At 33.8% G+C, this 24,064-nt stretch overlaps 4 protein-coding genes across 5 annotated transcripts; 2 read left to right on the top strand and 2 right to left on the bottom strand.

The window, feature by feature from the left end:
• Positions 1–249: 249 nt before the first annotated feature.
• LOC129903873 (alpha-amylase-like) lies at positions 250–1,845 on the top strand. Its single transcript, XM_055979387.1, has 4 exons — positions 250–339; positions 418–561; positions 673–1,430; positions 1,515–1,845. The coding sequence occupies exons 3-4, from the start codon at positions 678–680 to the stop codon at positions 1,767–1,769; spliced, it is 1,008 nt and encodes a 335-aa protein (XP_055835362.1). The 5' UTR covers positions 250–339; positions 418–561; positions 673–677; the 3' UTR covers positions 1,770–1,845.
• Positions 1,846–2,962: 1,117 nt separating this feature from the next.
• LOC129903944 (protein CYPRO4) lies at positions 2,963–6,411 on the top strand. Its single transcript, XM_055979467.1, has 2 exons — positions 2,963–4,750; positions 5,834–6,411. Exons 1-2 carry the CDS (start codon positions 3,107–3,109, stop codon positions 6,122–6,124), a joined length of 1,935 nt encoding a protein of 644 aa, XP_055835442.1. The 5' UTR covers positions 2,963–3,106; the 3' UTR covers positions 6,125–6,411.
• A 194-nt stretch (positions 6,412–6,605) lies between these two features.
• On the bottom strand, positions 6,606–13,474 carry LOC129902311 (protein WEAK CHLOROPLAST MOVEMENT UNDER BLUE LIGHT 1-like). 2 transcript variants are annotated; one of them, XM_055977499.1, is made up of 3 exons: positions 13,348–13,474; positions 9,396–10,532; positions 6,606–8,954 (listed from the first exon to the last, which is right to left on the bottom strand). In XM_055977499.1, exons 2-3 carry the CDS (start codon positions 10,494–10,496, stop codon positions 7,083–7,085), a joined length of 2,973 nt encoding a protein of 990 aa, XP_055833474.1. In that variant the 5' UTR covers positions 10,497–10,532; positions 13,348–13,474; the 3' UTR covers positions 6,606–7,082. The 2 variants fall into 2 exon arrangements, with proteins under 2 accessions (XP_055833474.1, XP_055833475.1); XM_055977500.1 differs by having other exon boundaries at positions 13,358–13,474.
• Positions 13,475–15,955: 2,481 nt separating this feature from the next.
• Positions 15,956–19,285, bottom strand: LOC129903068 (UDP-glucuronate:xylan alpha-glucuronosyltransferase 2-like). The gene is made up of 5 exons (XM_055978549.1): positions 19,061–19,285; positions 18,484–18,709; positions 17,632–18,024; positions 17,151–17,540; positions 15,956–16,585 (listed from the first exon to the last, which is right to left on the bottom strand). The coding sequence occupies exons 1-5, from the start codon at positions 19,223–19,225 to the stop codon at positions 16,065–16,067; spliced, it is 1,695 nt and encodes a 564-aa protein (XP_055834524.1). The 5' UTR covers positions 19,226–19,285; the 3' UTR covers positions 15,956–16,064.
• Positions 19,286–24,064: the final 4,779 nt, after the last annotated feature.

The raw sequence follows: 24,064 nt of genomic DNA, 5'->3' as shown, positions 1-24,064 counted from the left end.
TTGTCTTAGGTCATGAGATCGTTGAGTCACCCCAGATAAGTTGATTTGAAAAAGAAAACTTTAAAATGCATATTTGGATTGGATTTTGCTATTACTCATAATCCAAAAGACTCTTAATAATGCATAGTTGACTGGATTTGGTTACTCATAAATGAAGGCAAAAAAGGTCTCAACATTTTTGTGCCAAAACATTAATTATAAATTGAGCTTCTTGCCAGTCTTTTCTCCTCATCCTAGAATTAACAAAACACAACACAAATAACAATGAATCTCCTTCTTCCTCTTTGTTTAGTTCTGTCTCTTTTTCCTATATTTGCAGTTCCAACGGTGTTGTTTCAGGTGCCCCTTGTCCCCCTCAATGTATCGATTTGTATATCGTCCAAGTTTTTCACATATAACTTATTTCTTCTAGTTTAGTGATTTGTTAGGGATTCAATTGGGAATCGAGTAATAAGCAAGGTGGATGGTACAACACTCTCATCAACTTAGTTCCATACTTGGCTAATGCTGGAATTACTCATGTTTGGTTACCACCACCATCTAATTCTGTTTCGCCTCAAGGTAACATTATTTTATTTCAATCTCTTCAGGAACAATTTTGTCTTTAGGTCACTCATTCTATTTTATATAAAATAATACACAGAGTCATGTATATGTTATTTTTCGTGGCAGGATATATGCCACAGAAACTGTATGACTTAGATTCGTCAAAGTTTGGGAATGGGCAACAACTGAAAGATCTTATAAAGGCGTTAAATGGTCAGGGGATCAAAGCTGTTGCTGATATAGTAATAAACCACAGATGTGCTGATCAAAAAGATAGCAGGGGAATATACTGCATCTTTGAAGGTGGAACGTCTGATGACCGTCTTGATTGGGGCCCGAATATGATTTGCAAAGGTGACACACAATATTCTGATGGCACTGGAAATGATGACACTGGTGAGGACTTTGGAGGTGCCCCTGATATCGATCATCTTAACGAAAGAGTCCAAAAAGAGTTATCAGATTGGATGAATTGGCTCAAATCTGATATTGGATTTGAAGGTTGGAGATTCGATTTTGTTAAAGGATATGCCCCAAGTATCACCAAGATTTATATGGGAAACACGTCCCCGGATTTTGCAGTTGGTGAATACTGGGACACTAATAGGGATGTTATAGCTAATTGGGTCCAAAATGCTGGTGGTTCAAAAGCTTTTGATTTCCCAACTAAAGGGATTTTACAAGATGCTGTACAAGGGAATTTAGGCAAATTGAAAAATTCAGATGGAAAACCTCCTGGTTTGATTGGTATTTTACCTCAAAATGCAGTGACTTTTATCGATAATCATGATACTGGTTCCACACAACATATGTGGCCATTCCCTTCAGATAAAGTTATACAAGGATACGCGTATATTCTTACTCATCCAGGGGTTCCTTCTGTGGTAATTTTTCCGTCTCATCAAACTCTTGCTATGCATTTCTTACATTAAGTTCCACACATTAAACTTATATTGTTGTTGTTGCAGTTTTATGACCATTTCTTTGATTGGGGATTGAAAGACGGAATTACAGCGTTGGCTTCTATTAGGAAGAGGAATGGGATATCTGAAACAAGTAATTTGCAAATTCTGGCAGCTGATTCTGATCTTTATGTAGCAATGATTGATGAGAAGGTTATTGTTAAGATTGGGCCAAAAACTGATCTTGGAAGTCTTATTCCACCAAATTATCAAGTGGCAACTACTGGACAAGACTATGCTGTATGGGAGAAAAAGGCATAAAAATTGTCATTTGATCTTATAGGAAATTTTTACTACAATATTCAATTGAATGAAGCTAATGTATTTAATTTATAGAATTCAATATATGGCACAAAAATTTCCTTTGAGATTTGTGATGGTTGCTTATGTTTCCTTCCAACTCTTCTACTTAGTTCCAACCCAACTCTTTATTAAATAGAGAGAATAATTGTTCACAATTTTGAACTTGAGACTAATCCAGTATTCTGTAATATACTTTGGTCAGGTATTTATCTTACATACACAAACATAAACTTCAATATTTTTAACATATACTAACATAAACTTCAATATATTTAACATACGCTTCTAACCTCTAAGTAACTCCGCCTATGTGAGCTCGTTAGTTTTAAGTCCGGATCAACTTTAATACTCACCAGAAACTTCATCAGTCAACTTAGACTTGGTATTTTTCGTCCATTATCTCTGTGTATTCACTAATATGTTTGAGAAAACGAAAAATACCATATATAATTTGAGAAAAGATGACAGATAAATGAGGACAAAAGAGTCAAAATCTTTTTTTCGTCCACTTTTATTTGTCTACAGTATTAAAAATAGATGTTTATTTTACTTATCCAATTTGTAAAATCAAACATTTGTCTTGAACTTTGAACAATTTAATTATTTTGAACAATGAAAAATCTCTAAAAAAATCACTTAATTTGAAATGAAGGGAGTAATATTATATCTATTTTTTATTCTCTCGAACTTGTAGGATTACACTACACATGTTGTTATTTGCTATTATTATTAAGTACCATAATTATTTACAATTCGTTTCTCAACATATAATAAGTAGGGATAATATAATAAAAATTATCATTTTTATATATTGCTTCTTGAGGGGCTATTCATTTCGATAATTCAATTTTCAAGATTTATGTCCATTTCTAATTTTATGATAAAAACTAAGTAGGTGGTTGAATACAAATTAAATTTGTGTTTAAATACGAAAACATTATTAAAATTTCATGAATGAAAACTTAAAATTCCTTATATATATTTCGAGTTTGAACTTTGAAGTTCAAATTAATCAATTTGAGCCCAGGCGAAACGGCTCTTAAAAGTTGTACTCTACTAAGTATTAATGCTGATTTATTTTCTTTTTTAAGTTTCATTTATTTATTTATTGTAAAAAAAAATTAAATGGAATCTTCCCAAGTCCAAGGGTACCAGTTGAAACCCTAATAAGTCAATCCAACCGTCAAAATTCAAAATTTTAAATTTGCGCTCCTCACATTTCTCCCTTTTCCTCAAAAAATCTCCCATTTTTGCTTTCCCATTTTCCTCTGAATCAACAAAATTCCTTTCTTCAAATGGGTGCTAATCACAGCCGTGAAGATCTGGAGCTTTCCGACTCCGAATCTGAATCCGAATACGGGTCGGACTCTCGAACAAGGGAAGAAGAGGAAGACGAAGATAACTACTCAGACGCTAAAACGACGCCGTCTTCTATGGACCGAAAACAGACCAAAACCCCATCTTCTTTGGACGATGTTGAAGCTAAGCTGAAAGCTTTAAAGCTTAAATATGGTACTCCTCATGCCAAAACCCCCACAGCGAAAAACGCTGTTAAACTTTACCTTCATGTTGGTGGGAACACTGCGAATTCCAAATGGGTCGTCTCCGATAAGGTGACGGCCTATTCGTTTGTCAAATCGGGTAGTGATGATGGGTCGGATGATGATGAAAATGAAGAAACTGAGGAGAATGCTTGGTGGGTTTTGAAAATTGGATCGAGGGTTCGGTCTAAGATTGATGAGAATTTGCAACTGAAGGCGTTTAAGGAGCAGAAAAGGGTGGATTTTGTGGCGAATGGGGTTTGGGCTGTGAAATTCTTTGGGGAGGAAGAGTATAAGGCGTTCATTGACACGTATCAGAGCTGTTTGTTTGAGAACACTTATGGGTTTGAAGCAAATGATGAGAATAGAGTTAAGGTGTATGGTAAGGACTTTATGGGGTGGGCGAATCCAGAAGCTGCGGATGATTCAATGTGGGAAGATGCTGGGGATAGCTTTGCAAAGAGCCCTACGTCTGAGAAGAAGACACCTTTGAGGGTTAACCATGATTTGAGGGAGGAGTTTGAGGAGGCAGCTAAAGGCGGAGCTATTCAGAGCTTGGCATTAGGTGCATTGGATAATAGCTTTCTTATAAGTGATTCTGGAATTCAGGTTGTGAGGAATTATACTCATGGGATAAGTGGAAAAGGTGTTTGTGTCAATTTTGATAAGGAAAGGTCTGCTGTAGCTAATTCCACTCCAAGGAAAGCTCTACTTTTAAGAGCTGAGACTAATATGCTTCTCATGAGTCCGGTGACTGATAGGAAGCCTCACTCTCGGGGATTACATCAGTTTGATATCGAAACTGGGAAGGTTGTTAGTGAGTGGAAGTTTGAGAAAGATGGAACTGATATCACAATGAGGGATATCACTAATGATAGCAAAGGAGCTCAGATGGATCCCTCGGGGTCAACTTTCTTAGGGCTAGATGATAATAGGTTGTGTAGGTGGGATATGCGTGATCGGCATGGGATGGTTCAGGATCTAGTCAATGAAAGTACTCCTGTGCTGAATTGGACTCAAGGACATCAATTTTCGAGGGGAACTAACTTTCAGTGCTTTGCTACTACTGGTGATGGATCAATTGTTGTCGGTTCACTTGATGGCAAGATTAGATTGTACTCTAGCAGTTCCATGAGACAGGCTAAAACTGCTTTTCCAGGCCTTGGTTCTCCTATCACTCATGTGGATGTTACCTATGATGGGAAGTGGATATTGGGGACAACTGATACTTACTTGATATTGATATGTACCTTGTTTATTGACAAGAATGGAAGTACTAAGACTGGTTTTGCTGGTCGCATGGGGAATAAGATTTCCGCTCCAAGATTGTTAAAACTAAACCCTCTCGATTCACATATGGCTGGAGCTAACAAGTTCCGCAGTGCTCAATTTTCATGGGTATGAGTTCTCTCTTCTTCTACCCTTGCTTTTAGTTTGTAACTGTTGTGTATGTAGCATTCACTTCCTTCATGCAAACATAATAATTTTTGCTTAGTTAATTCCTTGTGATATGTGTTAAAAGCAAAGGACATGACATTGATGCGTTTCTGAAATCTATTTTAAGTGTCCATGTCTTCTTTTTCTTCCTTATAGTAATATCACTCTAATATCATATGTGATGGATTGCATATTCAGCTATAAATTCTAGGAGGTGTCCACAGCTACAGAATGTTTTGCGAATTCATCAATATATTTGACTTGGTGTGACTTTCCTTAGTTTTCTAAATCTTCATTCTCGTTTTCATTTTTCATTCTCTTTTTCATTTATTTTTTTACCTTTCTAATTGAAGAGGAAATTTATACCCTTGTGCACCTTTATCAGCACAAAGTATGTTCTTTTGCAATGCATGCTGTGAGATGGATTGGCTTTTGGAATTCCTATCAAATAATTTAGTGAATTTGGGTGTAATGAGGTTTTGCACTGATCATTCTTTTTTTTAGGACAACTATTCTTGATGATCTTTAGCTGATAATTTTTGTTTAAGCATTGAGTCTTATTTAGATGGTTCATCAGTCATGCTGTATTGGATTTAAATAATTTTTATGTTAGACTGTGAAGTTCTTCCCTAGCACAACTTCATGTATACTGATGTTAAAACCATGGAGAAGAAAAAAGGATAAATTAAAACCACCTCATCCTACGAGTAGTCATGCTCTTACATATCATTCTAGCATCCATTGGTTGGGGAGAGGTATCATACTCGATTTATCATCTTAGATCCAAATACTGAATTTAAAGGAGTCAGGCTAAGTGCAGCTTGAAATAAGGTATGTCTTTTCATCGGGAAGCTCAAATGCACTATGGATGAAGATTTTGTCAGCTTGTATACATTGCTTTTTTTAATCTTAACCTACTATACCCCTTTCCAAGTAAATCCAGCAAACTTGAACTGCTAGTATTTGTTGATATAAATTGCAGATTGTCTGGTTAATTCTGTAGTCCACCGATGCTCATTTTCTTAGTGTGAATTTTCTTTTTAGGTCACCGAGAATGGGAAGCAGGAGCGCCATCTCGTTGCTACCGTTGGGAAGTTTAGTGTGATATGGAATTTTCAACAGGTGAAGGATGGTTCTCATGAGTGTTACAAGAATCAGGTGGGATTGAAGAGCTGCTATTGTTACAAGATAGTTCTAAGAGACGACTCTATTGTAGAAAGTCGCTTCATGCATGACAAATATGCTATTTCTGACTCTCCTGAAGCACCACTGGTGGTAGCAACCCCCATGAAAGTTAGCTCATTCAGCATCTCTAGCAGGCGCTTACAAATTTGAACAATCATTTTGTTCATATATGCAACTTATTAGGTATATCTGTAGCAGAATTAGTGTCTCTCACACTAAGTAGCTTGAAAAATTGCACATCTAGTTTGATGTATTAATTTGATTTGAAGACCTGAAAAGGCAGTCTTCCTACTTCTAGGTAATCCTCACCTGACTTTATTGTTGTTGTAATAAAGAACTGCTTGTTTTAGATCCCCGTTCAACGATTCCAGGTGATTTACATTTTCCAATATTTCTATTTTTCTTGGACACATCCCTATTGATATAAAGTAGTTGACTTGTTTTCAGTAGTCTGTCTTCATTTACTAACTGTTTCGTCAAGGGTGTGTTAAATCAAATACAGACTAGTAAAAAATGAATGGAGAGAATAACATTTGGATATCATTTGCACTATGAATCTTTTGCTTATTGCCTCATGACCAGTGTCACAATTTTCAGGAAGTGTTCATTCTCATAACTTCTTAGGACGATGAAAGAAAATATAACGCAATCAAGACTAGTTGGCATAAGCTAGAGAAAGTGGATACAAGCAGGCACTACTAGGCTGATTGAATGAATGCCTACCAAATAATGAAGCACTCACCCAATTTCATTATTCTTTACAAAACCAGTCAAAAATGAAATACGAGCCCAGAAATGACGATTAAGCCCAACTAATCAACTCCTGCAAGCTTCTTGCAAAACTAGCAGGAATGGGCATTTGAAGCACTAAATTGTTTAATTACAGAATCTCTTAGATGATGGTTGCAGCCAAACCTGCATCAAGCTTATTCCCCTCCTACAATGCTATCTATAAGTGACTGAGAATTAATTTAATATTGTACAATTAAAAGAATGCTCTGTATGTACATATTGTGAAAGAATTACCCTTCTGCTTTATCAACCGAGACAAACAGCCAAAAATTTGGAGAAACAATTGTTTAACAATGACAAGATGTACATGCAGCAATCATTGAGCAGACTTGGCCTGTGCTGCTTTCCTTCTGCCTAGAAACATGAAGATCCTTGGGAAGAAGGACCTCTTCTTTTTCCTTGGAACCTTCACATCTGGAGATGAATCAGCTTCAGTGCTGCTTGCTTGCAGTTGGGCTTTTGGACTTGTGCTGTCATGAGATGCAGTAGCCTCCAGTGCACTTTCAGAGGACTTTGATTCATTGTTCTCCTCAACGTACTTTCTAGGACTCCCTGTTGTAGGTGGAATGGATACACCAGCTTTCCGTCTCTGCTCCTGCTCCTCTCTCCATTTCCTCAGCTCTTGCTCTACAGACAACTTCCCTTCCTTGGCTTTCTCGGCCTTTTGCAATGCAACTCCTAGAGCTTCCTTTCTTTCAGTTATCTCACGATTAACCTCGTCCAGCCTGCTTAAGCTTCTCAGCTCCGACTCCTTCGCTACATCTATTTGGGTATGAGCATCAGCTACCTTTTTGTTAGCTTGCTCCTCTGCCTCATGAGCCTGCTTGCTGAGCTCGTAATACTCCTCCAAAGAGAGAGTTACTCCAGGTGGGGTCTCCTCATCTTTGGTTCTTTGAGCTGCTTCACTTTCCTCTAGAGCAGTGATAGCTGCTAATGCCAACTTCTCTGCAGCTTTCGCAGCCTCTATCTCCTTCTTAACTGCAAGTAGTCTACTTTGTACAGTACTTGCTCCAGCCTTTGCTTGCTCAGCTTCTTCTTTTGCCTTATTCAGATCTTCCCTCGCCATTTGAGAAAGTGATTTTGCACGATCAGCCTCTTGAGATGCCTCTTGGAGTTGCTTGGGAAGCTCTAGCATCTTCTCTCTTGCTTCTTTTTCCTTCTTCTGTGCAAGAGCAATCTCTGATTGCGTCCTGCTCAACTCAGCTTCAAGAGATGCAGCAGCAACCGATGCCATTCCTTCTCTCTGTTGGATCACGGCTAGTTCTGATTTTTCCTTTTCCAATTCTGCCTTCAATGAAGTTGCTGCCACCTTCAAGAAATTTACGTCGGTTGTAGCCTTCTCAATGTTGAGTTTCACTTCTTCTAGTTCCCTCTTAGCTGTGGCCACTACTGATTGTATCTCATTGTGAGTTCTTTTCTCTGGATCTGACTGTTCGCCATTCAGGTTTCCTTCTTCATCGGTCTCCTGCTTCAATTTTGATTCCATGTAAGCAGCCAACTCAGTTTTGAGATCCAGCAACAAAGCTGAAGCAGTATCTAGTTTTCGTCTGAGATCCTTTGCAGACAGAATTTGCTGGTTTAGTCTGTCAAGCTCCTCTTCTGCTTGCTTTAGTTCTTTCTCCCAGTTTAAAGCATCTTGCTCTCCTGCCATAACTGCTCCAATTCTCTGTTCCTCAGCCTCCAAATGTGCAGCATGAGCAACCTCCAAAGATTCCTTTGCAGTGATGAGCTCTATAGTTAAAGTCTCCAACGTCTTTTCAACTTCTTTTGATGCAGAGACTGCTTCCTCTGCTCTTTTCACCGCACCATCTTTATCAGACACCAATAAAGCATAATCTTTTCGAAGATCTTCTAACTCAGATTTTACAGTTTTTAGCTCAGAAACTGCAGCTGCATGCCTGGCCCTAGCAACTTCAAGCTGTGCTTTCGCTGCAATACTAAGATCACTGCCGATCCCCTGCTCCATCTCCTCCACCCGGAGCTTGGCAAGTTCTGAATCCTGTTTTGCTTGTTGCTCTTCTTTTTGTGCTCTCTCCAGGTTCAGCTTCAATTCTTCTATAAGTCTCTTAGTGCCATCTAGTTCCTTTAAAACTAACACTTTTGCATCTTCAGCAGCCTGAGACTGTTTTTTATAAAATGGGATCTCCTCCTGCACTTTTGCTAGTTCTTGTTCAACAAGTTGCCGCCTCTGCATTAGCCAGGAGAAAGATATTTTTAATAGTCAAGGACTAGAACCTTAAATTGTGAGACTGATGTGAGATTTAGACCCACTCAAAACACCTAAAAGAAACAGTGTACATGTCCATAAGATTTTTTTCCTTTTCCTTTTGATATGGTGAACAAACCCCCAACCCCTACCCAGGCCAATAGTGCCTATTGGCTATTACTACCTTTGATCTCTTGGTGACTTAAACCCACAAGTTCATGATTGGAGGTAGACCCTTTACACTAGGCTATCCTTAAGTAGATGCAAGCACACACTTTAAAATCGAAACAGCTAGTGCATATTCAACTAAACTAATATTCTTTGCAGATACAACTATAAAATGATTAGAATAATAAAGTGGTATGAAATCTCTGACAGGAAATTGGTTATCAGAAAAACAAAAGATAGAGAAGTGTATATTACCTCCACAGTCTGTACACGATGAGCCTTCCAGTCAACGATCCCTCCAAACTTGGAAACTGCCTGCTTCACAGATTCAATTGGCGCTGCTGTATCGATATGGCCTTTGTTTATGTCAGATTTTTCAGGATGCTTTGGACTAGCAGTGCGTATTGAGGTCCTTACAGAGAAAGTGGAAGCCTTAGCTAGCGGGCGACCAACGTTATCTGGTGTCAGTAAATGATGGTTATTTTCTGGTTTCCTCATCACTTGAGTGGATAAAGGAGAAGACTCATCCGCATTGATATAGGTACTACTAGAAGAATTATCTGGCACATGAAACAGTGAGGCATTATTTGGTTCTACCTCTGAATGATTAGATTGAATATGTTCAGAAGATTCCTTTGCTACTTCTGAATGGTTAGATTGAACACGTTCAGAAGAGTCCTTTGCTACTTCTGAATGGTTAGATTGAACATGTTCAGAAGATTCCTTTGCTACTTCTGAATGATTAGACTGAACACATTCAGAAGATTCCTTTCTGTTTTCCTCTTTTAGGGGCGATGTGTCTGGATTCCCCATTAATGTTGATGAAGCATCTATCTCCGCTGTTGGTCCATCAGAGGAATCATTTGGCTGGTTCTGAACCTTAACATTAGAACCCATGTCCAATGCTGGCTCCAAGATTTCACTTGGTTTTGCATCCAATGTGGATGATGAATTAGACTCTGAGAGAGCTGTTGCAATACTATGTGCAGAAGGGTCTGCTTTCAGATCATGTGCTAATTGAGGTGAGGCTTCTGGCTCAACCGTAGGTGTATCAAAAGCCATTTGAGAAGGTCCTGTTTCAGAAATGGTACTCATTCCATCAGATTTTATGGGAGCTGCCGATATTAAATTTTCTCCTGGAGGAGTCAGACTTTCCTGCAGTAAACTGTGAGAAGCCTCTTTTAAATGCTCTGAAGCATCCACAGTTGTCTCCTTAACTTTGGAAATTTCTTTTTCACTGGTATGTTGGCTGGTTTGAGCTGCACTATGTGATTGATCATCATTTGGAGAGGAAACCTTAGGTTCATAGGACGATTCTGGGGGAGCATTTCCCTGCATATCTTTAGCATCTCCCATTTCTTAATTAAGAACTAAAGCGAACAAAGTTGGGACCTAGAAATAAAACAATCACAGAATAAGTTAGGAGATGTAGATCTGCCATAATTTAATAGACACGAGAATAAGTTAGGAGATGTAGATCTGCCATAATTTAATAGACACGAGGAATATATCTTCAGGAGGTGAATGTAGTTGAGAAAATGACAAATGGTTTATTTAGGACCAACTATAGGAATGTAAACTGAAGACTTGAAAGTTGAAACCATTTCATGGACAATACTAGATCACACCTGTTCTATAACATCCGTTGTAAATGTGACAATTTTCTCAATTGAATACGGTAAAAAGAATTACCAAAAAGCTTTTGAAGAGATTTATGGTAATATGCCTCACCAAAAGATTTAGATCTACTCTACCTTCGCATATTAGATGACAGAGAATAACTCTAACCCGCATGTGGACTCCTTTTAGCTAATGAATACAACAGTTCTAACTATTATCAAAGGACACATTCACTTTCAAGCAGAGGGAGTATTACGGACTGACAATTTGGATTGTAGACATAAGGTCTCACTAGAAGTGCATTCTTTACCTAAGCTAGAAATCAAATGAAACTTGGTGTACAGCAGTCAGCACGTGCAAGTTTATAAACTACAAGTTTCTATGGCCTTTTTCCTTTGGGTTGGGGGGGGGGGGGGTTGGGGGGTTGGACTTGGTTATAATTTGTTGAAGATCTAACATTTTCTACAGTTAACTGCATGTGCAAGCATTAAAAAGAAATCCTAACCCTACTATTACCTCAAGCCCCACTCCCCAATCAGACCCCCAACCAAAATAAACAAATAAAGAAATAAGGCCCTATTATTATTATTATTATTGAGAAGGTAACAACTAGTAAGGCCCTATTATTTTCCTCCTTCCGTTTTTCATTTCATATTTTAAAGTATTGACACTTATTGTTTGATCATTTTGCATTTTATAGTCTGAAGTGCATCACTTCACCTGTGAGACAAGAATCCTTCTACTCGCATTGCTCTGTTGCTTTAAACGACAAAGTAATCACATTTTAATGACACTGATAGCAAGAAAAGTCTAACTAAGGAAGTTTCATCCTCCAACTAGCTTAGGCAAGTGCATACCAAAACAGTTTAGAAAAAACAAGAAATTGTGTCACGTTTGAAGTTGAAACAAGATGCACTGCAGCCAACAGATAACTAATCATTAAAATCAAAAAAGCTATTGGCTAATCAAAATGCACTTATAATGCGTATTATTGTGTCTGTCAATCTTGGAATAGAAGCTAGCATCTGGATAACATCTTCAGCTCTACAAACAATGTAGAACAACAACAAACCCAGTGTAATCTCAAAAGTAGGGTCTATAGAGGGTGAGATGCACGCAGAGCTTACCCCTACCTTTGTGGAGTAGAGAGGCTATTTCCGATAGACCCTCGGATCAAAAGAGAAGTTTTTCGAAGTAGAGATGCAAGGAAATATAGCAACATATCCGGCAAATGGAGTAACAAATAGCAATACACGTCAAAGAATAAGAAACTACACGACTACAAAATACAACAACAACATGCAGAATTTAACACTTTTTGTTAGAAAGACTGACATCAATTAGGCATATGGATCCAGAAGTGGAAAATAGGCTTTGAGAAGGAAACAAGTTGCCACCATGCCTTTTAGGTAACACAACAGTTCAACAGTTTGGATGTAAAAATGATATTGAACTATATTAGAATGGACATTCTAACAAGTGATAGTTGAACCCTGAAGCAAAATCACATTGATCCCATGTATAGATTCTACAACATGTTTTTTGACAAAATTTGATAATCAGATATCAGGTTTATGAGAACAATTGTTTAGAACATACGTGTTGTGTTAGGATAAGAATTAGACCATCGGGCTAGGCCATGATTGACCGAGATAAATAAACTTCCATTGTCAAACAATAGTATGGGTAGAACTAGACATTTCGCCTGAAGCTTAAATACCACGGATATCAATAAATGAAACAACAACAGACAACCAAAAATTAAACATAAATTCATGTCTGGGTATAATCAAGCTGATCAAGCATCGTATTGACATGTTGCTATATGAGCAACAGACTTAACCAATGTCTATCAAATAGGCCAAAACCAGCAAACCCTTGAAATTAAATAGATCAATCAAATCAATCAGCTATTCCTCAACCTCAACTAGTTAGAGTCAGCTATATGAACCCTCTCGAGCCAGGCCCATCGCGTGTCTAGGTGGGCGTATCCCAACAAATCCAACATAAAGAGAAATCATTAAAGAGAGATTTATTTCTATAACTACCTCAACCTTCCTCCAATAACCAAACTTCCAACCAGCTATATTTTCAAATTAAATCCATCAATGCTTAAACTAAAAAGATTACCCAACCTTAAAAATAGCTTCAAACTTAATTAACTTTTACAGGAAAATCCAACTTTTATTGGGACAAAATGACAACTTGCAAGTTTCATACCTTCAAAAAGCAAAACAAAGAATCCCCAAACAGAAATATCAAGATGTCAATCAATATATAAATCTCCCGAATCCATTAAACAAAAAATAATAATCTGGAACTCAAATTTAGAGCTAAACAAGATTCTTGATTAAATACGAGCTCAAAAACAAACTACAGAAATCTCAAATTAGGCCTCATTTACATCTAATCCTTTCTGGGGTATCCAAAGATTGCTCCTTTATACCAAATAACAAATACCCATGATTAAATACTAAACATAATCATGTCTTAATGATGGATTAGAAGATAAAACTCATGAATATTAGCAAATTAAACACCATTCCAAAAGAAAGAGAAAAAAAGAGTAGAAGGAGAGGAACATTACCAAAACTCACCAGAATTAATGATGATAATTTATTTATTTTAATCTTTTCTTCAATGTATCTTTCTGTGGGTATTCTCTCCGAAAAAGAGAAATAAACAAAAAGATACACAAAAAATATAGGGTCACAAAATTCACTGAAAAACAAAAAGGAAAATAGAAGGGAACTGTTCCTTTATAAAAGGAAGAAAAAAAAAAATGAGAAGAGGAGGTTACTGTAACACGTGGGTGGAGCCTATCCCTCTTGTTTGTTTGTTTTTCCCTCAAAAGGGAAATAAAATCTTTTCCCCAAAATTAGAATTTTCCCTCAAAATGTTCCTTTTTTGTTTTGGTTGGTATGTTCACTTCCTTTTAATTTCAATTTATGTGATAGCAATTTAATTGAGTCATATAATTTTTTTAAAAAAGAATTTTAAAATTTTTAGTCTAAAATAAATTATATAACTGTAATTTTTTTATTAGTTATAAAGGGTACGAGGAGAGGTAGAGGTAGATCGAAGAAGTATTAGGGAGAAATGATACAACATGATATGACTTGGATCTAGATTATCGAGGACATGACCTTAGGTAGGAGAGCGTGAATGATTCGCATTAGGGTAGAAGGTTAATAGGTAGTGTAATATTGCTATTGTACTACTAGTAGTACTATAGTTCTAGTTTTTTGGATATCCATCACTATTTATTATTATTTCCAATACTCTATCAGGTATGTTATGGATTATATTTCGATTTATTGCACTATTTTGCTTCCTTCTGATTGACTTGGCACTGTTTTTTTGTGATTTGTTATATTTTCTTTTTTGTATTTGGAATTGCTACAGTTGTTTTGAGGATCTTTTAGAAATAAATTTTCTACCTTTACGAAATAATGATAAAATCTGCATATATTCTAGCATTCTCATACATTATTTATGTGATTTCATTAGATATGTTTGTTGTTATTGTTGATAATTGTGACAGATGTTTGTCGTATAAATTGAGAGGAAGAGAGAATTAGACGGTATACGAAACCTAGCACCGACCTAATAATGTAATGTGAAATTACTACTAGATTCGATATTATTTTATTGATAATAAATAAGCTAACAACGGACTATTTTAAGGAAAAGAGAGATTATATGGTTTAGAAAGGAAAAATATAAATTGTTGAAAGTGAATACGACCACTTAAATCATACCTTCAATTTTTATATTCTTGTAAAAGATTTTAAGATGAGTTTACTATAAATAATAAGTTAATAATTATTTCTTCTATCTCAAAATACTATTGTCCTTATTAAAAAAATTATTTTAAAAATAATTATCATTTTAAAAAATTAATTTTTTTTTCTCATTTTATCCTTTGTATTAATTACAACATTTAAGAGGAAGTGTGTCATTGATGGAATTGGCATAAATATATAGTGATAAATACTTATTAAGGTGAGATAATCTGATGAAATATGTTAATAAAATAGAACAGTCAAAAGTATATAAATAGTAAAAAAAAAACATGAAAATTATTTTAAAACGGAGAAAATAATATAATTTTATGTAAGAGAAATTGTGGTTTAGAAGGGAGGAAAAAGATTAAATGTATATTAACCATTAATGGAATATGTGAAGAAGAAGAATCCCTCAACTAACATTCTAAGCTCAGCTTCCATTCCTCTCCTATTAATTATCAAGTAAATTAAAAATGCTTGTCCCGAAATACTTAATAATTTATAAACTTACTATAAAATTAATTATTTGTTACTTTTACTTTAAAATAATTGGTTCAAATTATTTATCATTTTAATAAACCAAAAAGACATTCATTTTCCCATGATATTACCCCTTATTACTCCAACATGAATAGTCATTAAGAAAGGTTGGGTAGGATTTTAAAGATCTTCCAATATTTTAAATATGGCCTCACTACTAAAAAAACACATAAATTAGCCAACGACAAATATTATAGTTAAACAATAAAATTTATTGTTAATCCTATTTAATAAGAAATTAGCAATGAATTTTGGAAAAAATAAATTAACTACAATCAATTTAACAATAAAGTTCGTAGTCAATTGATTATTATTTTTGTTGGTACCTAGTACCTACACATGCTTGCAGATTTTCCACTCAAACAGATTTACTTTGTATTTTCAAATTTTAAAAACTAAATATTTTACTCAAGGTGGAAAATTTGCTTCACTTGAACATTTAATCAATCATTATTTTATTGATGCAAAGTAGGTCGGGAAATCAGAAATCATATCATATAATTGCAAAATCTTTCTTGTATTGAAACATACAGTGCCTTTATATATCTCGATTCTAAATATAATTTTTCTTTTTGTCTAATAATATTTATCCGATATAACTTATTCAATAAAATAAAATTCACTTGATAAAAACTTATAAAGTAAATGATCCAGGGATATCTTTTATTAAGTGAAAAAATTATCGAATTTTATGACTTCATGACAACCATGTATAAATTGTAAATTAGATGACTATAAAATTAAATTTGGCGATGCTTTTAAGCGGCAAGTATTAATTAAGTCATTTCACTACAAAAACAGTAAATTGAATCATCATTTGAAAATTAACTCAAATTGAGTGAAGGCCATGCCCATAATTTTCTCTGTACAAAATTATTAGTATATATTAAGTGATAATGTTTTAAGGTAAAAAAAAAAACATATAAAAATTAAATAAAATGGGAATTACAAAGTAATTTAAGAACCAATCAAGAAGTTAAGTAAATCTTCTAGGATCAGTAACATTAATCCTCCAATGTTCATCTTTTAATCCCATTTCTTCTGCCTCCTTTCTACTAAAATATAACTCAATTTTCCTCTGCTTTGACAATCCACAAAACTTCTGCAAATTCTCATCCATGGCATCATGAATTTTCCACCATGTCCTGTGTGCAACATCGCTAGCATAAACACGTAAATAACCAACGTCCCAATTACAATCATAGTCTCTGTAACATACCCACGGCTTTAATCCGAGATAATGTATTGCATAGAGTTGCGGAGGATCTGCTTCGAATAATTGGTTCTTAGCACTAACCTCATTCAAATTTTCAAAATTCTTAAAAAAGTTAACTCTTCTAGGTAACCTATGCCACCATACAAATATTTCATTAAGGAAACCTTGGTCACCTCCATTATATGAAATAATGTCTTTTGTATGTTGCATGAACATATTGAATGTGCAATTTGATGGCTCAATCACCATTACTCCAGAATTGAATATTGATCCAGCATTACCTGTAAGTAATATTGGAGGATACAAAATTTTAAAATTACTATATATGCAAAGTCTAACATATATATACTTTCTTTATCTAACTACTGCTTTTAAGTTTTCAACATTTTTTTTCATTTATCCTTCATTTATTAACAAATATATTCTAATGTTTGTGCTTGTGTTATATGACTAAACATACTTAATTTTTAGTGAACTAAACTGTGTGTTTTTGGGCCCTTTATATATGTAAGAAATATATTACTAGATTTACCCTACTAATTTTAGAATTATATTAACCTCTCATATATAAATCGAGTAACAACACAAACTTAACCTAACATAACATGTGAATAATTAAATGATGTTAATAATTGGTAAAAAATTCACCGTTCAAGGGATCAAAAAAGTACACATTAAAACTAACTGAAAGTTCTAATGGTATGTTATATGTACCATGCCAAAAATACTAATTACCCTTTTGTTCACAAAATTCAAAAATCGTCTTGATATTCTTAATTACCGTGAAGTCAAACAAAGACAAATGAAGCGTATATATAAGGAGAGTGCTAGTAATACTAAAATTACCTGTCGCTGACAATTGAGGAAATTGGAAAAGAATGTCCATGTTACGAAGAACAATGATGTCCGCATCAACAAAAACAACTTTTTCATAGTCAGTGAGCTGCCATAACCTGAATTTGCTGTAATTGTATTTATTGTACGTGTTTTTATCAGCTCTAGGATTTCTTATCCTCTTTATGAATCTGAGTTTCCACCCTGCTTTTGTGAGCGCATATCGTTTGGATTCAGATATATTGTCATCTAAAAGAAGGACCAGGTCCCGTTTCGTTCTGGTTCGAACAAGGCTTTGAGCTAATGTTATTGCACCACAAACATATTTTCCAGACGAATGAAGAACTGTGGCGTACGCTTCTCTGCTTTCAGCCTTGGAGATGTCATACACCTTTTTCATTTCTGGAATGAAAATTGAGAGTAAATGTTACTAATTGCCAACATATGTAAGCAAGAAACCATAAATTACTTGAAAATACTATACATAACATACCTTTTTCCCTTGGAGTCAAAGCCAACTTGCAAGAACCAATTGGCAACGAAACTTTTTGTGCCAACTTAGCCATATTTGGTTCATAATACCACCAATCTCCTTCCCTACTCTTTAATTCTTTACATCGGAAAATCTCCATCATTGGCATACACTTACTCAAAAAAATCAATTTCATCTTTCCATTCTTACCCTTTTTTCTATTCACAGCCAAATTTGCAGCCACAAGATGCACTTGTAGCCTAAAAACATCCCTTTTCCACCCTTCTTGTGGATAATTGCATGGTAATTTCACTACTATCATGTCCATGTAATTATAGCTATAGAAATGTGGCATTGGTATTTCTGGACATGTTTGTCTCATATCCATCTCTTCTAATTCCTCATTTATCTGTCCTGGAAATAAAGGTGGCAAAATCAATTTATCTTTTAGTAACTCGCTCAACCCGTTCAAGTTTTAACGAGTGGGGTTAGGAGTAATTTGTTGACTTAACTCAATAGGTTGAAATCCAAATGGCCTGTTAGTTTAGTGGGGGGGGGGGCAAAACGGGTCAAATAGTGTAATTCAACAAGTCAAGATGCAATGTCCCCCCAAAAAATAAATTAGAAATTCATGTGTATATTCGGAAAAACTTAATTAAGCTAATAATTTAAGAAAGTAAATTAGTTTACACATTATTATTATTTTCAAAAAGCAAAAGAGAAGAGGAGGAAAGGTTGGGTTACATTGGGTAGGTTGAAGTATGACCTGTTATTTGACTCGTCTTCAAATTTTAGGCAGGTTGCATCATTGCTTGTTTACTGATTTGACCCGTTTAAGTTTGACTCAACACGTACATTTGCCAGGTACTTTACCTGGAAACAAGTCATCCCATTCCAACAACTCTGAGACCTTCTGGAATTGTACTTTAATTATTTGGCCATGGACTCTCCAGTCACTCACATCTTCATCTCCCATATTCACCATTCCTATCTTCATTTCTCTCCCCATTATTTCTTTCACAAAAGTTGGCTTTTTGTGTTTCACCATTTTCTTCAATATTCCCTTTGTTCCATTCACCAATATTTGTTCTTCTTCCACCTACTCAATACCAAGAAAATAATTAAAGCTAGGTTTTTTCTCTTTTTAAAAAGATATGAGTATTTGTTTTACTATCAGAAAATCGTTAATAATCTCGATGAATTTGGCTCATTGGTTACTTTCTTGTCCGAAATCCCTTACGGAGTAGCCAAATTCTAACCAGACGTTCCTCAGGTATTAGCGATTTCACTTTCTTGAACTAAAAAAAGGAATTAACCTAAATAATTGTCACCCAACTTATTATACTAAAATTAGCCAACAAATGTATAATATATGTAGAATATGCATATAACTATGAACTGTGTATAATTTACATAAGAAAAAATAAACAGTGAATCCGACGAGACTTACCTTATGATGACATTTGCATAATGTGCATCTAACAGTAGATGTTGAATATTCGTGATGAAGAGAAGATAATTGCCAGTGAAGAAGGGCAGCATAAGCAACTAAGAAACAAACCAAGAAAACTAAGTTGATTTTAATTATCAAAGCCTTTGAGGGAAAGGACTTCATAATCAATTTTAGTTTTCCAGATTAAACCAAATGGTTAGCTATTAGTTCAATAGGAGTAATTGTTCATAATAAGTGAATTAAAATACATTTGATAGTGTAAAGAATGTAACTATATTTAAATAATTATAGTAAGTGGAGACATAAATAATTAATGTCGGTGATTAATTTGTGTTTGATAGGGATTTGCTGGCAGCAAATAAGGGTAGGGAGCTTTAATTATTGTTTGCCGTAAGCGTTAAGTGGTTTTATTAGTTGTTTTTTATGTTGAAAACATAAACGAAGTTCTAGTATAGTATTTCCTCCGGTCCTTTTTAATTATTATCTCGTGTTTTTTGAAAGTCAATTTAATTATTTTTTAAAATTAAATTAAATTATATTAATTTAATATTTTAAAATAAAAATTTAGATATTCAAAAATTATACGAGAAATACTATAAATTACAATTTTTTTCATGTCAATATAATAAAAATCAATCTTAAAATATTAATCGAAGTTTATATCATTTGATCCTCAAAAAGGAAATTGTGGCGAGTAAAAAGAAAGGTTTAAGTTATCGATGGCTCCTTAAAATTGTCCGCATATTTTACTTAGACACCTTAACTAGTATTAGTATCTATTGAACACCTAAATTATTCAAAATGTATACCTATAACACAAAATGTTGATTTGACAAAAAAACGTGTTTTGCACTCTCCCTACGTGGAAGGATCTCAAAACCGGCCTTTTCATTTCTTTTATTGACATTTGGCGGTTGGCACTAGAAAATTAACAAAAATATTTTTTTATTAATTTTTTAAAAATAATTATTACTTAATTAAAAAAGAAAAAGCAACCCCTAGCCCGTCACCTTTCCAGTTCATCATCTTCCTTCCCCCACCCCCTCCTTTCTAGTTCGTTATCTTCCTTTCCCCTCCCCCCCCCCGTCCCCTCTCCTCCTATTTACTTCCCAAAAACCTCTTTTAATTTTTTTACCTGTACTCTTTTTTTGTTTTTTATTCTTTGCTAAAAAATAATTATTCTTTACGGAAGAAAAAGATTCATGGAACAACTCTCGTCTTCTCTGACTATCATCGGAGCAACTTATCACCGCCATCTCCGTTTATGTGATTTAGTATAAAAAATAATATTTTTTGCTTACAATTTCTATTTAACACTTGAATCTAAAAATTTCTTTTTTTATTTTTAATGATTTATTGTTATAAGAAGTAAAATAAAATTGAGCTCCTTAAAGGAATAACAGGGGACAATGACGAGGGGAAGAAGAAACAATGGGGGGAAATAGGTGGGTTGTTTAGCTGGGGGAAGGTGGCGTGGGTGGTGGGGGTTGGTTGTTTAGGTAATGAGTTTTCCTTTTTTTTCTTCCTTTTTGATAAGAGCTTAAATTATTATAACTGTCACATATTGAGCTCGTAATCCTATGACAGATCCGACATTGAAGCTGCAATCCATACTTTTACAACAGCAAGATTATTATTTAAAAAAAATATATTTGCCTTTTAAGTCGATCAAATTTTATTTAGATATTTAAATAATAATTTGATTGAGTATCTATGCACTAATAAATACTTTTTAGTTGAAAAAAGCTTTTGTTTGTATTCTTTTCAAGAATTAATTATTAAACAAGTTAATTACTTAAAAACATTATCTCATTGAATTATATGCACTAAACTCAATAAGTTGTAAAAACTTAGATTTGTTCCAATCGATGTGAATGAGTATAATTATAAGAGATGACATATTTTATCTGACTATGTAATGAACGTTTAAGAACATAAAAAAATTTGGAAACTTTAAGAGAAAATATCCAGTAGAAATTTTTTATTATATATCCAGATATCCTATTAAAATAGACCATAATCTAAAAGTTTAAACAATCAATATCTATATTCAACGTATTCAGCCGTGTTGGATAAATATCGTCATATAAAATCAAATTAATGAAAGGGAAGCAATAATATTTTTTTCACTGAACACTTATAATACAATTTTAATATATATTAGCGAGAATAATTTATAAAACTCATATAATACAAGTTTTATTCATAGATAATATATTTATCACATACTTTAATACACTTATAATACATTGTGTCAATTTTTTATCAACAAGTATATATTTTAAAACACTTATAATATATTTATATTGCATGCATAATTCACTTTTAATATATGACAGATATATCATAATATTTTTATATATTGCTATAAATAATAATAAATAAAAAATATCGCTAAAATTAATAATTATTTATTAAAAAATATTTTTTCTAGTAATTTTTCCTTAATGAAACACCTTTTTACTCGTGACTAAAAAATCAAAATCCATGATTACTCATACTCCGTTTGGTCCCTCTTTGGCCCATTCATTATAGGCTCCATTAGTACGTCGTGGCCCATTGTACTTTGTATTCTGATTTCGGACACCAAAGGAATTGGCCCATGGCTCTGGTTTGGTCAAGCTATCAAAAATAATAGGGCAAGCAACACACACATCTCATTAGTTTAGGAGCAAATAAAATTATATAAAATAGACTTTTAAAACAAATTATTTATCACTTCATACCCCATCCCTAAATAATTTCCTTATGTATCTGTTCAGCCTAGACTAATTACCCTTTGCACCCCCTTTAGTCTAGGCCAAATTAGTATTTATGATACCATATATATATATATATATATATATATATATATACTATAATAATACCATTCAGTATTTGTGCAATTTTCCCTAAATATTTGATTCCTTAATGATACCATAACTTATGCAATATATTGTTATAGTATCACTGAGGATTTTAAAAGTGCCTCATCAAGGATTTTTAATATCATGATAATATATGAATATATTGTGGTAGTATCATTCATGTAATATCGAATGACTTAGAAAAAACTTTATGATACCATCACGGTATATATATATATATTATATATATACATACATACATACTTGAAGGACTGCTCATTGATAAATAATATCATGCTATTATATATGATATTATGTGATGTCATCATTGATATTCACATACTACAATGGTATCATACATGATTTGAGGAGTGTTACTGATTATATAAAACAATCCTTAATGAAACCATGCCAGTATATGATGATATCATGGAGATGTCGCTGCAAGATTGAAGTAGACATCAATGATACTATGACAATATATAAATATACTGTGGTGTTATCACTACAGACTGAAGCAAACCTCAATGATACCATGACAGTATATAAATATACTGTGGTGTTATCACTACAGACTGAAGCAAACCTCAATAATACCATGTAAGTATATTGATACTGCGATGGTATTTTGATCGCGAGTCACATGCTTTGGGGGGTATGAATTGTAAAGGGGTATTTGTCTGTAATTATTTTGCTTTTATGGGGCATGAGATTATTTTTCCCGTTATCTTTTCCACACGAGTCTTAAATATTACGAATCAAACCAGAATTTGATCTTCGAATACATGTATTTAGCGCATCCATATATATGTTTCTCGGATACATAAGTCAAAATTAAGTGAAATTTATTTCATATACATTGTATCCAAGTGGATTCACATGTATTTGACTTTCTCGCTCACTTCTATCCTATTTCGCTTGGCTCTTTTCTCTCTCCGTACATATATGTATTTCAAAATTATCTGGTATCAGATACATGTATCTAGTATGATTTGCATGTCTCTAAGATAAATAGACTATCTCGCTCGCCTCTCTCTCTATTTCAGTGTATCAGAAATAAAAATACATGTATCTACGTGTATCTTACTTGAAATCTAGTATGAAATTATTAATTAGTGAGGCAATATGTAATTATTTCAAATTATAGGGAGAATGAGTAGCTATCGTATGTATATCTAATTAGGTAGTTTTTCCAAAGTATTTTTTTTAAAAAAAAAAAAATCTCGAAAAAATAATTTTGTTCAAATATATTTTTTTCAAAAGAGGCAATTTATTTCATTTTAAAAACACGTTTTTGATTATTTTTTCAATAAAATCGATCTCCAAAAATCGTGTTTTGCATGTATTTTTTTTTTATAGAAAAAAACCCCTAAAGATTGATTTGCGTTTTCTCAATTTTTAACGCTAAAAAAGTGACATCTGAAGTCGATTTTGTTTGTTAAAAGACAATTTATATATATATTGAAGTCCAATTTTTACCGTCTTTTAATGATTACCGCTGTAACACGATCCAGTAAGTGGGTAGAAGTAAATAGTAATGAAAAATGAATTTTTCGAAATTGTTTATATATGAGAGTGTAAATAATGTTTTAACGGATATAAAAGATATAAAATAATAATAAAAAAGGGATAATATATCCCAAAAAAGGAAACTATTTACCATTGAATGTCTCGTTACTTTCATACCCCTTGTTTTTAACTATCTCGCGCATTTGATATTATAAGAGTGTATAATATACTCTGATGGTATCAAACAGTTTTGCTGAAACACTGTCTCTTCCTTCTTGATACCATCAGAATATATTATACTCTGATGATATCAAGAAGAAACTACTTGATAAGTTGCTTCAAAGTATAATATATTCTGATGGTATCAAAGAAGAATACGAAAAAAACACTGATGTAAATACACGTTTGATACCATGAGAGTATATATATACTCTGATAGTATCAAAAAGAAAGAGGCAGTGCTTCAGCGAAACTGCTTATAATCTGATGGTATCAAGAAGAAACTGCTTGATACCATCAAAGTATAATACTCTAATGGTAGATGAGCAGTGATGCTGACGTCATGCGCAAAATTAAAAAGGAGAAAGTGGGGGTAAGAGGATAAATAGTTTGGATCATGAGTCTATTAAGGATAAATAATTTGGGT

Source organism: Solanum dulcamara, chromosome 9 (assembly GCF_947179165.1).
Source record: "Solanum dulcamara chromosome 9, daSolDulc1.2, whole genome shotgun sequence".
NCBI lineage: Eukaryota > Viridiplantae > Streptophyta > Magnoliopsida > Solanales > Solanaceae > Solanum > Solanum dulcamara.
The sequence above is the reverse complement of the archived record's forward strand: the minus strand, read 5'-3'. Positions and strand labels throughout refer to the sequence as shown.